This window comes from Lutra lutra, chromosome 9 (genome assembly GCF_902655055.1).
Source record: "Lutra lutra chromosome 9, mLutLut1.2, whole genome shotgun sequence".
NCBI lineage: Eukaryota > Metazoa > Chordata > Mammalia > Carnivora > Mustelidae > Lutra > Lutra lutra.
The window spans coordinates 76,464,150-76,478,413 of NC_062286.1; the positions used below are offsets into that span (position 1 = coordinate 76,464,150).

The window sequence follows — 14,264 nt, forward strand, 5'->3', positions numbered from 1 at the left end:
AAAAACAAACTTTTGTAAATATATGAAAAGATGCCCAACCTCCATATGTAATCAGGAAAATGCAAATCAAGATCTTATAAGCTACCATCTTACACCCACCATCGGCAAAAATGAAAAGGCTGGTGGACAACACAAAGTACGGGTGAGAACGAAAAGCAAAAGAAATTCTCATATTGAGCTGATGAGAGTGTAATTTGGTATAATTTCTTTTGGTTTGAATTCCTCTTTCATTCCAGGGTATATAATTTAGAGGAAGTCTTGCGCTTGAGACCAGGAGACATGTACAAGAATGTTTATAACACAATTATTATAGTAGGAAAAAAAGTCAAGTCTCAAGTGTCTGCATATACCACATAATTGGTGCTATAATCATACAGGAGAATATATACAGAAGTGAAAATGAACTTCGACTACACATACCAACATAAAAAATACCCCTAATATTGAGCAAAAGATGGAAAACAGATGAATACAGACTGAAAAGTTCCATTTGTTTAAAATGTAAAAAAGAGTATGCTGTTTAGGGTTGCATACATAGATGGTAAAAACTGAAAAGTAAAACAAGGGAGTGATTACCACGAGGGTCAGGAGTGTGGTTATTTCTTGGATAAATGGGTCTGGGAAGAACAACAGGGAACTTCTAAGATGCTGACAATTTTCTATCTTTTAAGCTGAATGCTGAGTTTTGGGGTACTCATTTCATTCATCTTTAAATGGTATATATACATTGAACATGTTTTTTGTGTATATTTCATAATTTAAAAACAAGTAGAACGTTATGCGAAGTGAAAGAAGCCAGACACCAAGGACCACATATTGTGAATCTACGTGTATGATAAAATATCCAGAATAGGAAACTCCACAGAGACAGAAAGTAGATTAATGGTTGCCTGAGGTTGGGGATGCAGGGGAGAAGTAGAGAGTGACTGCACGTGGGTACAGGGTTTCTTTTGGAGTGGTAAAAATGTTCTAGAATTGACCATGGTGATGGTTGCCCAATTCTGTGAATACATGAAAAACTACTGAATTGCATACTTTACATAGTTGAATTATATAATGTGTGAATTCTATTTCACTCAAGAGCAGTTCTTAAAAATCCAGGGAAGTGGGATGCACAGAAAGGCTCTCAAGGGGCAAGGAAATTGCAAAGCTGTTGAAGACGAAGTTGAGAGTAGTGGTTCTCAAACTCTAGCATGCATCTAAATCACATGATAGGCTTGTTAAAACACAGATTGTGGGGCACCATCTCCAGCTTTCCTGATTCTGTAAGGACTGAGGTGGGGCCAAGAATTTGCATTTTTTTAAGAAAGAGAGCACACATGAGTGGGGCGGGGGGAGAAGGGGGAGAGGGAGAGAGAGAATTTTAAGCAGACTTCATCTCAGCACAGAACCCATTGTGGGGCTCCATCTCACAACCCTGAGATAATGACCTGAGCTGAATTCAAGAGTCAGGTGCTTAACCAACTGAGTCAGCCAGGCGCCCCTAGAATCTGCATTTCTAAAAGTTCCCAGGTGATCCCGGTGTCCTGCCCAGGGATTGCACTTTGAGAAATGCTACACCATAGAGCCTGGTATAGGTGTTTAATAAGTATATATTGGATTAATGGGTGAATGGATGGATGGGAGTTTGGCTGAGTGTTTGGGTCGGTGGATGGGTAGGAGTTGAATGGATGAGTAGATTAATGGATGTTGGTGGGTGAGTAGATTAATGGATGGATAGCAGGTGGGAAGATGCGTAGCAGAAAATGGTTGCATGGGGGCGCCTAGGTGGCTCAGTGGGTTAAAGCCTATGCCTTCGGCTCAGGTCATGATCCCAGGGTCCTGGGATCGAGCCCCGCATCGGGCTCTCTGCTCCGCAGGGAGCCTGCTTCCTCATCTCTCTCTCTCTGCCTGCCTCTCTGCCTACTTGTGATCTCTGTCTGTCAAATAAATAAATAAAATCTTAAAAAAAAAAAAAAGAAAATGGTTGCATGAATGTGTCAGGGCTGGTTCAGAGTAGAAGGGAAGAAGTTGGGGTTGGGGAAGTTGTAGTGTGAAATGTAATGTAGAGAACAACTTGGGAGTGAATGCCTACTTTCAACTCTTGTCATGGGCTCACCACCCACTAGCTGTGCAATGTTTGGCAGGTGACTTCACCTCTCTGAAGCTCATTTTCCTTATGTGAGACATATGGGTTAACAATGCCTATGAATTTCTATAAGCTAATACCCTTAAAAAGGCCAAGTGCAGAGCCTGGGAGGCAGGGGATGCTCTCTACTCTTGGGTTGGATCTATTACCATCATATATCACTGGGCTGTACTGTGTGGTTGAGACACAAGGCTTGTAATTCAGGTCCATCTTGTTTCCATAGTGGCCAATGCTGACCTCGAACTGGATCAGATCCTTAAAGTTGGGCATCATGGTACAGGAAAGGAAGATGACACACAGCCCATACTTCTGGCGGTGACGGTGTCTCTAAAACAATAACACCCCCACATTCCAGTACATAAGCCAAGGGATGAACAAGGCTATAGAGACAGGCAAGGAGGCAAAGATGAGGTGCCTTTTTTTTTTTTAAGCCATTTTGCTTATCTTCAAGGTGAGCTGGGCCATCTTTGAACCCACACCCCCTAGAAATCCTGCGTAGACTCCTGCTCAAGGGCAGTTCCACCCAGGTCCTCCATCACCTGGTCCCCTCCTCCCAGCCAGCTGTGGTTCCTTTCTTTCCTTGGAGGGAGTCTTCTCCTTCCAAGGCCCTGAGGGTCAGGCTGGGGCTCTGACTTGGGCGACCCCATCCTTCTCCTGTTTTGCCTCAATGCCCTCCCCTCATGGAATGAGCGTGGGCAGGGGTGTCGTGAGGGTGGCACATGCATGCACATCTACTCTGAGCCCTTCTCCAGTGGCTTCCTCCCACCATGCCGCCTCTCTGGTGGAAGTCCTCCATCTACCACCGACCGTGTCAGCTGCTTTCATTTCAGTGGCCATCTCCTGCCCTCCTCTTGCACTCTCCCAGTCTGTTCACTAGCTCAGGTCTGCCCTGTCATAAAAAATAACCCTCCTTCTCCCCTCTGAGCCTCTGTTGAGCTCCCATCTGATTTTGTCTTCTTCCACTTTTCCAGCCAAGTTTCTGTGCACTTGCCTCTATGCAGAGTCTGCAACTTCTCCCTTGCACCTGTGTGGCCTGGAAACTCTTCCCTGGGTTGGAGGGGTTGCCGCCATGCTCCTCTTTGCAGACTCCTCCCCAGTTTCTCCTGCAAGCTCCCCCTCCTCCTCTACCTGCCTTAGGCTGTGGCACCCTTTCACCCACCTACTCCTCCCAGGCATTTCCTTCACAACTCTGTGTTCAGATCCTAGTGTGATGACAACACACCATCTGTCCACAGCATCAAGGACTCGTTTCCATGGGTATCTCATCAGCATATGTCAAAGGTGGGATTTGTTGTCTCTCTCCCGCACCCCCCAGACCTTCTCCTCCTTTAGGGAGCATGAATGTTACCCTGACCACCTTGCCACCTGAGGCAGAAAAGGGGCATCAGCTTAGGGGAGTTAGCCTCATTTCTTATGTCTTGTTGATCTGTGGCTCTGATCATTCTGTTTCCAAAGGGTCTCTGGAACCTGCTCCCTCCTCTCTGGTTCTCCTGCCCCATGACTGTATTCCCATTTTTTAAAATAAGTGGGTGGCTATTCTTAAGGCTGTTTTTCCTGCCCCTTCCTTCATCAGTGGTCTTCCCCAGGTTACAGGAAGAAGTAAAAACTCCTTGGAAGATCATTTCTCCTTACTAGATTGCACATTTTTCTTTTCTTTTCTTTCTTTCTTTTTTTTTTTTATTGCACATTTCTTAAACTGAAAACTTTCTTGTTATTTACTGGGTCCCTGACCAACCAGGATTTGGCACAGCACAAAGCCCACATAGGGGCTTAGTAAAGACTCAGGCAGTTGACCAAACATCTTCAGGCAGCCAACAGCTCGTTCAGCTTGTGGCCGGGCCCTCTGCAGTGTCAGAAACAGGACCCGCAGTAGATCTGGAGTGGGCAGGGGACTCTTTCTTTCTGAGTTCCCTGTTTCCTGTAGTTACCTCTATACTGGTCACTTCGGAGGAGAGATCTTTCCTCTTAAGGTCTTGATGGGAAGTGACGTGGGTGGATAACTCCAGGAAGACTCGGCCTCGATAAGTTAGACCATCCTTAAGAGAGTCGGGAATATTCTAGGGCAACGGGAAGGAAAATGGTGAGAAAAGGAACGAGAGAAGAGCAGATAAATGTCCTCTGACACCTATGCCGCGAAGACAGAGATGTCCAATGACTTCCTGCCTACGGCTGACCACAGTCCTGGGGCGGAATTCCATACACCCCCAGGCACGACTGCGCCCAGAAACCTCTGTGACTTGATCCCTCTTCCATATCCCAAGGCCCATTCCTCCTCTTCATGCATTGGACCCACCTATTAACCCGAAGCACGTGTTCCCCGAAAATGCTTCCAGCTTGGAGGAGGCTGTGATAAGCTCCCAGCCTGGCCAATCAGAGCATGCCCCTCCTCCTTGGCAACAGTGATTGGTCCAAGGGGAGTACACATGACCTAAGGCAACCAATTAGAATCTTCCCCTGGCCTTCCGTATTGGAGGCTCTGATGGCCACTGCCTGCTGGGAGCTTCACTGCAGTGGGAAAGAAAGCAGCCCAGGCGGAAGAGTAGCAGTGGCAGAGCTGAAAGATGGTGTGAATGAGAGAGTCTCTTGATGGCATGGAGGTCCCGGTGCCTGCAACTTGTCCTCATTCAGAGTTCTTCCCAGCCCATTTCACGTCTTTTAAGCGAAATGGAGTTGGCTTCCTGGCCGCTATCATCAGTCTTTAACAGTCCAATACTTTCTACATTTACCTATGCTGTCTTTTTGTCTCCTATGTCCTTTCCACATGCTGGAAGTCTTACCCGACGTTTCACCTCAATGCTCCTTCCTCAGGGAACGCCCCGAGCTCTCCATCTATTTCTTTCTCGTGCCACACTCGTCCCATATAGACATAGCCATTAACCCATAGCTTACGTTCTCTACTAGCGTGGTGGACAGAAACCAGGATCAGGCCCTCCCCCAGCACCTCTGAGGCCCCAGAGGCTTTCATTCCGTTGATATTACCTCCACTATTCCCAGAGCTGTCATGAGAAGCTTACAGTGTTTTCTTCCTGGATCCTGAAAGGGGCCTTTTTACCCCCTCGGAGAGTCAAGAAGCTGGGGCCAAAACAGGGTAGGAAGCCAGAGTACATTCCTGCAAGGAGAGAGAGTGAGGGGGGTGGGGGCGGGTGGGAGAGGTACAGGAGGCAGGGGCCAGGGGGATTGCTTGCCTTCTATTTCTGCTCCAGTAGATGAGATCTGGTTGAGGAACAGGCTGACGGTCCCAATCTCATCCTGGCAACTGTTCTTGGGACTGGAGAAAAACACATCCCGCAGGCTGAACTGCTCGCCTAGCTCTGACCATCTCCTCCCTGGCATGTTTTTCAACCTCCACCCTGGCTCACCAGTCCAGGACTCTGAACTTGATGTAGCTGGAGAGGCAGGGCAGCTGCAAGGGAAAGCAAGAACCACTGCGGGTGCATGCTCCGAGGTTCTGGTCCTCACAGAGACTGAGTGTAGCTGGAAAGTGCTGGGTCTGGGTCCAAGGCCTGGCTCAGTCACCAGTAAGCCATGTCACCACAGCCAAGATGGATTTACCATGGGAGCATATAGGCCTGTGGCTGTGGACCTCCCCACTCACATGGGCCCCTTGCAAAGCCCTGGGAGAGGCCTATGACTGTGTCCCCTGGTCATTTTATATTCTTATTCTTGAAATGGTCCCCTAATCACATGAGCTTCAGGACTGAGACCTGAGTCCACCCTGACCATGGGCTCAATGACTGCAGTCCTCACACAGCTCTTCACTGTCTGAAGTCATGCTCATCAACAGTCTTGCACAGAGGTTGTGGCTTAGAACGTCTTCTTCACGGTTAGCAGTTAACTTTTAAACAGCAGGACATCTATCGCTTCCAGAATAAATAATAGTAGTTGCTGTTGTGGGAAGGGTTTCCTTTGTCCCCAGGCCTGGGCTGAATGATCTACATGGATCACCTGAGTGACTCCTCCCAACAACCCCATAAGCCCAGTGCTGTTATTCCCATCTCTAGACAGGAAAACTGAGGCACAGAGAAACTGAGTTCCTCAAGTTCTCTTTAGAAGCTCTCTTTAGAGATCTTTTTTTTTTTTTTTTAATTTGACAGAGATCACAGGTAGGCAGAGAGGCAGGCAGAGAGAGAGGAAGGAAAGCAGGCTCCTTGCTGAACAGAGAGCCCGATGCGGGGCTCAATCCCAGGACCCTGGGATCATGACCTGAGCCGAAAGCAGAGGCTTTAACCCACTGAGCCACCCAGGGGCCCCTCTCTTTAGAGCTCTTAACAACTCTGCCACAACTCAGTGAGGGCTGCAATTGTCCCTATTTACAGATGGGGAATGAGGCCCAGAGAGGCAGAGGGACTTGTTCACGGCCACACAGTCAGGGTCGCAGTCAGGACTGGAACCCAAGCTTCAGATTCTTGTTTCCACTCTGCCACAGGGGCCCCTCAAATAGGAAAACAAAAAACAATCTGTGTGTAAAACAGAGCTGCTGGGGCCTGAGAGGTACCTAAATCCTCTCAGTTGGGGTCTCTTCTCACTGCACTTCCTGAGGCATGGCTGAGAGTACTTCCCATTGTCCTTTCTACTTGTCTGTTCTCCCCTTGCCAGGGAGCTGGGGACTGGGGTGGAGAAGGGGAAGGGCTTTCTAGTTGAGCAAGTGGTTAAGAAGAAATGAGGAAAGGCTCCCTAGAAGTGGAGAGATAGGCACTGGAGGGCATCCTTGTCTTCCAATATTACAAATCCTCCACATTCAAATTTATTGCTGAACCATCTTTTCATCCACGCTGTTGAGAACTCTCTTCCCCTTTCCCGGTCCCTTATCTTGACTGTCCTTGTTCTGGGGCCCTTGGATTGTAAGCCAGCATACACCCATTTTCAGCAGAACTTCCCCTGTAGCCTGCCTTGCTGGGGCGCTAACAGGCCGGCCCCAGATGCTACTGTCTCTGTGGTCATCCTGCCATTCAGAGCGAGGGTCAAATCTGCATTTCCACAGTGTAGTCACAATCTTCCAAACAGCTCCAGCCCAGGAGACTGTGTTACTTGGGAAATGCATGAGGGCCCAAGGGGTGTTTGGACATCTTTAAATGTTGGAAGGCCTCTTTAGGGATGAAGGAGGGCCCAACCTGTGCCACTGGTTTCTGAACCTAAAGGCAGCGGAACATCGAGGAAGACTTGCAAGGCTCTGAGCAGCCACAGAGCATCTGAGGATCCCGGCCACAAACCTCATCACAGGTGGAGACAGGTGGGAGGAAACAAAGGTGGGGGATAAACTAGGCTCCTTTTAAAATCTCTTCCTACTTTAAGAGTCTATAAAATCACTCAGGAAGGTAGGGATTATGAAGAATGGGTTAAAGATGATGCCTCATCAGTAGGCAGACCAGGGAAGTTTCTAGCGAGGAGGAGGGTCCCAGGAGAGTAGAGGGGAACTCATGAGCTGGTTTTATGTCACACAAATGTAAGGTATAAGGAAAGCAAACACTCTCTGTGTAGCCAAATAGAAGCCACACAAAGTTTTATGCACTAATACTTAATGACGGTGCTCAAGCTATCTCTCGGAATTGCGTACTCTTTCTACATGCAGTTCTTAGAAGCCTGACATGTAGTCAAAAGGCAATCAAGGCTCTTCCAGGGCTTTAAGAAGACTGGCATCCACATTACTGATACGTGACTGAGAAGGACTGAAAAGCTATAGAAATCAGACTACAGAATCCCACAAAGAGCAGCAACTTGGACCCGTTTAGTATAGGAACAAAAAGCCATACTCCATGTAGCCCATATACTATGTTTCCACAATACCTCTAGGCCATTAACAAAGAGCTATAATTATGTCCAGGGCACTTCGCCTAGAAGATAAGAAAATACATAATACAATGTAGATTTAAATGATTTTTTTGGTGGGCGCCTGGGTGGCTCAGTGGGTTAAAGCCTCTGCCTTTGGCTCAGGTCACGATCCCAGTGTCCTGGGATTGAGACCTGCATCGGGTTCTCTGCTCCGCAGGGAGCCTGCTTCGTCCTCTCTCTCTGCCTGCCTGTCTGCCTACTTGTGATTTCTCTCTGTCAAATAAATAAAATATTTTTTAAAAATGATTTTTTTTGGTTTTGTTTTATAATGTAGATAAAAGACACATTTAGGTTTTTGGGAAAGTTCAGTTGTATGGCCCACTCATTTCTTAATACTGGACAAAAAGTACATTTTCTGAAATCTGTCCTGGGCTTCTTCATGTTCCCTATCAGGCAGATCTCACCCCCACACCCTGGAGCCCCCCACTGTCCCCACCCCATGCTTCTTGGCCCCTACCTTCCCTCCACACCCCTCCACACCCAAACTTCCCTTTCATTTGTGGGCCAGGAGGAGGAGAGTGGTCAAGGTGGAACAGGACTGGGCGCCTGGGGGGCTCAGTCGGTTAAGCATCCGACTCTTGATTTCAGCTCAGGTCATGATCTCGGGGTCGTAAGATCGAACTCTGCGTTAGGCTCCAGGCTCCACACTGAGAGTGGAGACCTCGTGGGATTCTCTCTCTCTCTCCTTTCTTCTCCCTCTACCCCTCCCCCAGCTCTCTCTCTCTCTCAGAGAAGAAAAGAAAAAAAGAAGATAGAACAGCAATACCTGAATCTGGAAGGTCAGGATCTGGTTCCATATCGGGTTCTCGGTTTGAGTCAGCACATTTGTCTTGAGCTAGGAATATCCCAGAACAGTGTGTCAGCCTGTCCCCTCCTCCCTCCACAGACCTCACCTTCCACCCCTTCCAGCCCTGCCCAGGGATGGACGCTGTCTTGGCACAGGGCTGATCATGGGAATGGTCTAAAGACACTTTGACAACCTCTCCTCAGGTACAACGTCAGTCTTTTGTATATCTGCCCAGATCCAGATTCCCTATTACTTATCTTCAGATCATCTTTCAGTTGACTTTGTTATTAAATAGTCATAAGGTTACTAACTTTATATATGAATGCATACACATAGATTTTGTTAGATAAACTCTATGATCCCAACAGAAAAGTGAGCAAAAACCATGCTGACTGTGATAGTACACAATGACATACCCTTTCCAAAGCATCACTTGACTTCATTTTTAAACCTGGCGCTATTCTAAGCAATCATGTCAGTGAAATCAAGGGTTGGTTGGACTGGTTAATACATACTGGTTAATACATTTTTGTATTTGTATTACAAAATACAAATTTGTATTTGTAAACATACTGGTTAATACATTTTTAATACATACTAGAAAAATCAGAGATATTAACATTTTTTGAAAATTGTGAAATTGTGTGCCAGCTACTGCCCAAGAGTATCTCACCTAGACCTGAGCACGCAAACCACATTCAGTGTGGTGGTTTTAAAATATGTCCACAAATCTTTTGGAAAACCTTCCTTGGAAAGGTAGACATTAATTTCCCTCCCTTTATATATGGGCTGGATTTAATGATGCTTCTAATAGGTAGAATATGGTGGAAACAATGGTTTATGAATTCTGAGACAAACCTACTTAACCCAGCATTCCCCAAATTTGAACATACAGACAATCCATCAGCACACTTTGGAAAATACTACTCTCTATTCACAGAGGATCATGGGATGTCAACAACTCTTTTGCCCAGAACCTTCAATTTCTAGATGAAGAAACCCAGCCCCAAAGAAGACAGTGACCATTTTAGTGTTGTTTGCGGACATGTTGTTTCATTCACTCATTCATGCCCTTCATGCACATTAGGCGTTCAGTGGGCATCTGCTCCTGCAGGGCTCTGTGCCCAGCTCGCAGACACAGGGTGACTCAGCCATAGCCTCCATCTTCAAAGACTTCCTGGTCCAGTGGGGATTCAGCCCACTGATGGAAGACCTGAGATCAGAATCCAGGGGTCGAGCCCACCAACTCCATCTTTCCTCACACACTATCCAGGTGACAATTTCTCAAAATCTCAGACCCTTTCTACACTTACCTTTTCCCCAATTAGTTCCACCTCCAACACAGGACTTACTAAGTGCTGTTTCTCTGTGAACAAGAAGTTATAAGATTTCTAAGACAGCAGCATTTTTTTTAAGGGGAGGACACATAGAGCTGACAGAACAACTCACACCCCTTCACCATCCGCACTACACCCCTACCCAGGCAGACCACTCTATCTCTATGTGTCATGGCACATAATGGCAGTGAGGGTAGGCACTGCCATAGAGAACTTGGAGTCTGCATCCAGGCATCAAAGACAGGTCAGGTGCATTTGATCCATTTTAAAGTGTATCTATGGGGTCTTGATGAAACAAATCTTGGTGGATTTCAGTCTCATCCTCGCCCCCACTCCCTGAATCTTAGGTTCGCATCAAAATGGAACAGGTAGGGGCGCCTGGGTGGCTCAGTAGGTTAAAGCCTCTGCCTTTGGCTCGGGTCATGATCCCAGGGTCCTGGGATCGAGCCCCTCATCGGGCTCTCTGCTCGGCGGGAGGCCTGCTTCCTCCTCTCTCTCTCTCTGCCTGCCTCTCTGCTTGCTTGTGATCTCTGTCAAGTAAATAAATAAAATCTTAAAAAAATTTTTTTAAATAAAAAAAAAATGAAACAGGGAAGCCCCATGAGAATCTAGGGTGCCACTGTGTAGGGAACCTCAGGGTCAGTCCCACCCTGCCACCCTGACTCTAACTGAGATGAAGGTCCTCTGCGCAGTAGATGAAGAACTGTAAGTAGGCTACGTTGGTCGGGACCACCGTTGACTTGAAGATCTCAGTAGTGGTGTCATCAGCCCCATAGGGCATCTCTTGATCTACCTGCAGAGACCAGATTGCTGAAAGGGTAGAGTCATAGGATGGTCATGACCATATCCACCAGATTTGACTTCCCCGGCTTTCCATTTGGTACAGGGGAGGGATGGGCAACCTTCAAGTGACACGCAGGCAAATAAAAGCATGTGAAGATCAGTGGCCACTCTGAGGGCCCAGGGGCACCCTATGGAAGCAGCCACAGTAGGAAATGTCACTGGGGTGTCAGGGCAGCCTCACCAGAACCTGGTCTCCCACACCGAGGACACAGATGGTGATTTTCAGGTAGCCTCTCACACCACTGTTGGGTTCATTCGGCTGGCAGAGGCCTAACCATTTCCTCATGAGTGTGTGACCTGAAGGGGCAGAGGGCCCATGGGAGACCAACCTCCAGTCTCCATCCTTCTTCCCTGAAACCAGTCTTTGTTTCTGTGGGAGAGGGGTGTAGAAATGGGTCTCATATATTCTGGGTCCCATACAGTAGCAGAGGAAATTGGGAGTCACTCCTACCCATAGGCAAATCTAGTGCACTCACCATGCTGCCAGCCATTGCCTTTAGGAAACAGAGAACCCTCTTCTCCATCCTGGGAACCTACAGTTGTTGTCACTATCCTGGTCTGAGAGAGGCAAGCGGTTTCCCCAACCCTAAGCTCCAACCTTTACCTACTATGTATGTTATGGCCAGATTGTATGCTATGGTTATAGCAGAAACCTCTACTCAAATGCCAGTCTCTGAATACTGCCCTCAAAAATTAGAAATGGAAACCAAGGCAGCAATAAAAGTTGAGCATTTGACCCAAAGGAATGCCTTGAGTTTTAAAGATATTATTATACAGAAAATAATTCATACCCTCTAATACTTTCCTCTCATGTGCTGAACGTACAGGGATTTTGAAATGATTGGACAACTGGCCTGCTTTTTCTTAGAAGGCACACATACTTGCAACAGCTGATACCTACCTGGAGAATAGTAGATAAACCCAATATCTGTCTGAAAAGACAAGAATAGAGTAAGGATTAGTTAGGGCCTCTAGCCAAGATTTGCGATATCAACAAATAGCAGTACTGTACTGACAGTATTAGCCACCAATGCTTGAGAACTCGCCCTGCCCAAACTCCTTTACTCTTTACAACAGCCTACACTCTGGTCCTTTGTCACCTCCACTCTGCAGAGGAGGAAACTCAGTGTGAGAGAAGGGCCTGAAGTCTTAGAACTATTACTTGGGAAGGTCTGGACTAAAAGGGTTCTAAATCACCACACAGCACTACCTGGCCCACACAGCGTTGACTCTTCCCTGGGTTGGGAAGGGTGTCTCCCATCCTGGGGAAGAGGCTGGTCAAAGGAGGAGCTGGCAAAGAGACTATGGGCTTTCCCTTTTCCTCTGGGAGAAGGTTTCTGCCTGAGGCCTGAGGGATGTGGTACAGGATTGAAGTACTTGTATCCTGAATATATAAGAAAATCTCAAAACTGAGTAGTAAGAAAATGACCCAATGAAAATGAGCAAAAGATTTGAAGATTTGTTTATTTAATTTTGAGAGAGAGAGAGAGAGTAGGGGGAAGGGCAGAGGGAGGCAATCTTTCAAGCAGACTCCCAGCTGAGCAAGGCGCTCAATGCGGGGCTAGATCCCATGACCCGTGAGATCATGACCTGAGTCGAAAGCATCAGATGCTTAACGGACTGAGCCACCCAGGCGCCCCAAATGAACAAAAGATCTGAACACACAATTCAACCAAGAAAATATGTAGATGATGAAGAAGGACATGGGAAATGCTCAACACCACTAGTCATTAGGGAACTGTAAATTAAAATCATAGTGAGATAGCTCTACATATAATTAGAATGGCTAAAGTAAAAAAGATGGACTACATGAAGTGTTGATGAGAATGGGGGGCAATGGGAACTCTAGCACACACTGGTGGTGGGAATATAAAATGATAAAGGCTGGAATTGGTGGGATAAAAACGGTTAGGAAGTTTCTCTAAAAGTTAAACACACACCTAATGTATGAGCTACTCAATCCACTTCTACATATTTATCCAAGAGAAATTAAATTAAGATTCGTACATACCTGTTATAGCAGTTTTACTGTAACAGTCAAAAATTGAAAATGAGCTAATGTTCATCAACAGACAAGTGGTTAAACAAACTGGGATAAATCTGTAAATGGACTCCTCAGCGATGCAAAGGAATGAATTATTGACACGTGCAATGAACATGGATGAATCTCAGAATAATTATGCCGAATGAAAGAAGCCAAACAAAAAAGGGTACATGCTGTTCTGCCCCATTTATATAAAATTCTGGGAAATGCAAATGAAGCTATAGTTATAGAAAGCAGACCAGTGGCTGCCTGGGGGTGGGAGGGAGTAGGATAGGGATGAGAAATGAGGGTGAAAATAACAAAGGGGCATGAGGAAACTTTTGGGGATGATAGATGTGGCAGATATGTTTGTTATCTTGATTGTGATGATGGTTCCCAGGAATACACACATTTTAAAATGTATCAAATTATACATCTTAAATCATGTGTAATTAATTCTATGTCAATTGTACCAAACCAAACCCAACCAAACCCAGGCACCCCTAATGAAGCAACAGATCCAGGCAGTGATCTGTTAATAACATAAAAAGAGAGACCAACAGACATTCTGTGCCTCCCACTGAAGTCATTTTGCCAAATAGTGGACCCAAATCTGACAAGCCTCTAGACAGCAAATAGCTAGGCAGAGTGACGTGTGAAATGATCCTTTGGAGATGCAGTCCGCAAAATCCAGACTGGAGGAAAACTCTACAGGACAAACTATCCAGTTTTTTTTAACAAATTATGAGGGAGAAAAAATGGGCAGGACCCACAGAATCAGAGATACCTAAAAATACATTTTAACCGGTTGCAATGTATGTGCCTGGTCTGCATCTTAACTTGAACAAACCGTGGAGGGAATTCATAAGATGATTAGGGGAATTTGAACATTGGCTAGTATTTAATGTTATCCAGGAATTGGAAAGGTTTTAAAATGTGATAATTACATTTGGTTATGCTTAATAAAAATCTTTACATTCTAGAAATATATACTGAAGCATTTAAAAATAAAATGATATGATATCTGAGATTGGATTCAAAATAACCCAGCGGGTGGTGTAGACAAAACAACACTGGCAATGAATTAGTGAAGTTGAGTGACTGGGATGTGGGAACTCAGGATACTATTCTCTCTGCTTTTGTGTATTTTTGAAATTTTCCAAAGAAGTAGTTGTTTAAAAAGGTTTACTTTCTGTCATGTCTATGACTTATTTTTAAAAATATTTTATTTATTTATTTATTTGAGAGACAGAGGCGGGGGCCAGAGAGGGGCAGAGGGAGAGGGAGAGAGAGAATCTCAAGCAAGAATGTCCCTGC

At 46.0% G+C, this 14,264-nt stretch overlaps 1 protein-coding gene across 5 annotated transcripts in view; it reads right to left on the bottom strand.

The window, feature by feature from the left end:
- FER1L5 (fer-1 like family member 5) overlaps positions 1–14,264 on the bottom strand; it is a 54,931-nt gene that overhangs the window by 29,164 nt on the left and 11,503 nt on the right. For all 5 annotated transcript variants that reach the window (XM_047744510.1, XM_047744511.1, XM_047744509.1 and 2 more), the window contains 10 exons: positions 11,826–11,856; positions 11,106–11,221; positions 10,751–10,874; positions 10,058–10,110; positions 8,724–8,792; positions 5,488–5,531; positions 5,314–5,396; positions 5,143–5,237; positions 4,057–4,185; positions 2,278–2,455 (listed from right to left, as the gene is read on the bottom strand). In XM_047744510.1, coding sequence (XP_047600466.1) covers positions 2,278–2,455; positions 4,057–4,185; positions 5,143–5,237; positions 5,314–5,396; positions 5,488–5,531; positions 8,724–8,792; positions 10,058–10,110; positions 10,751–10,874; positions 11,106–11,221; positions 11,826–11,856 — 922 coding nt within the window. The remainder of the gene's footprint in view (positions 1–2,277; positions 2,456–4,056; positions 4,186–5,142; positions 5,238–5,313; positions 5,397–5,487; positions 5,532–8,723; positions 8,793–10,057; positions 10,111–10,750; positions 10,875–11,105; positions 11,222–11,825; positions 11,857–14,264) is intronic.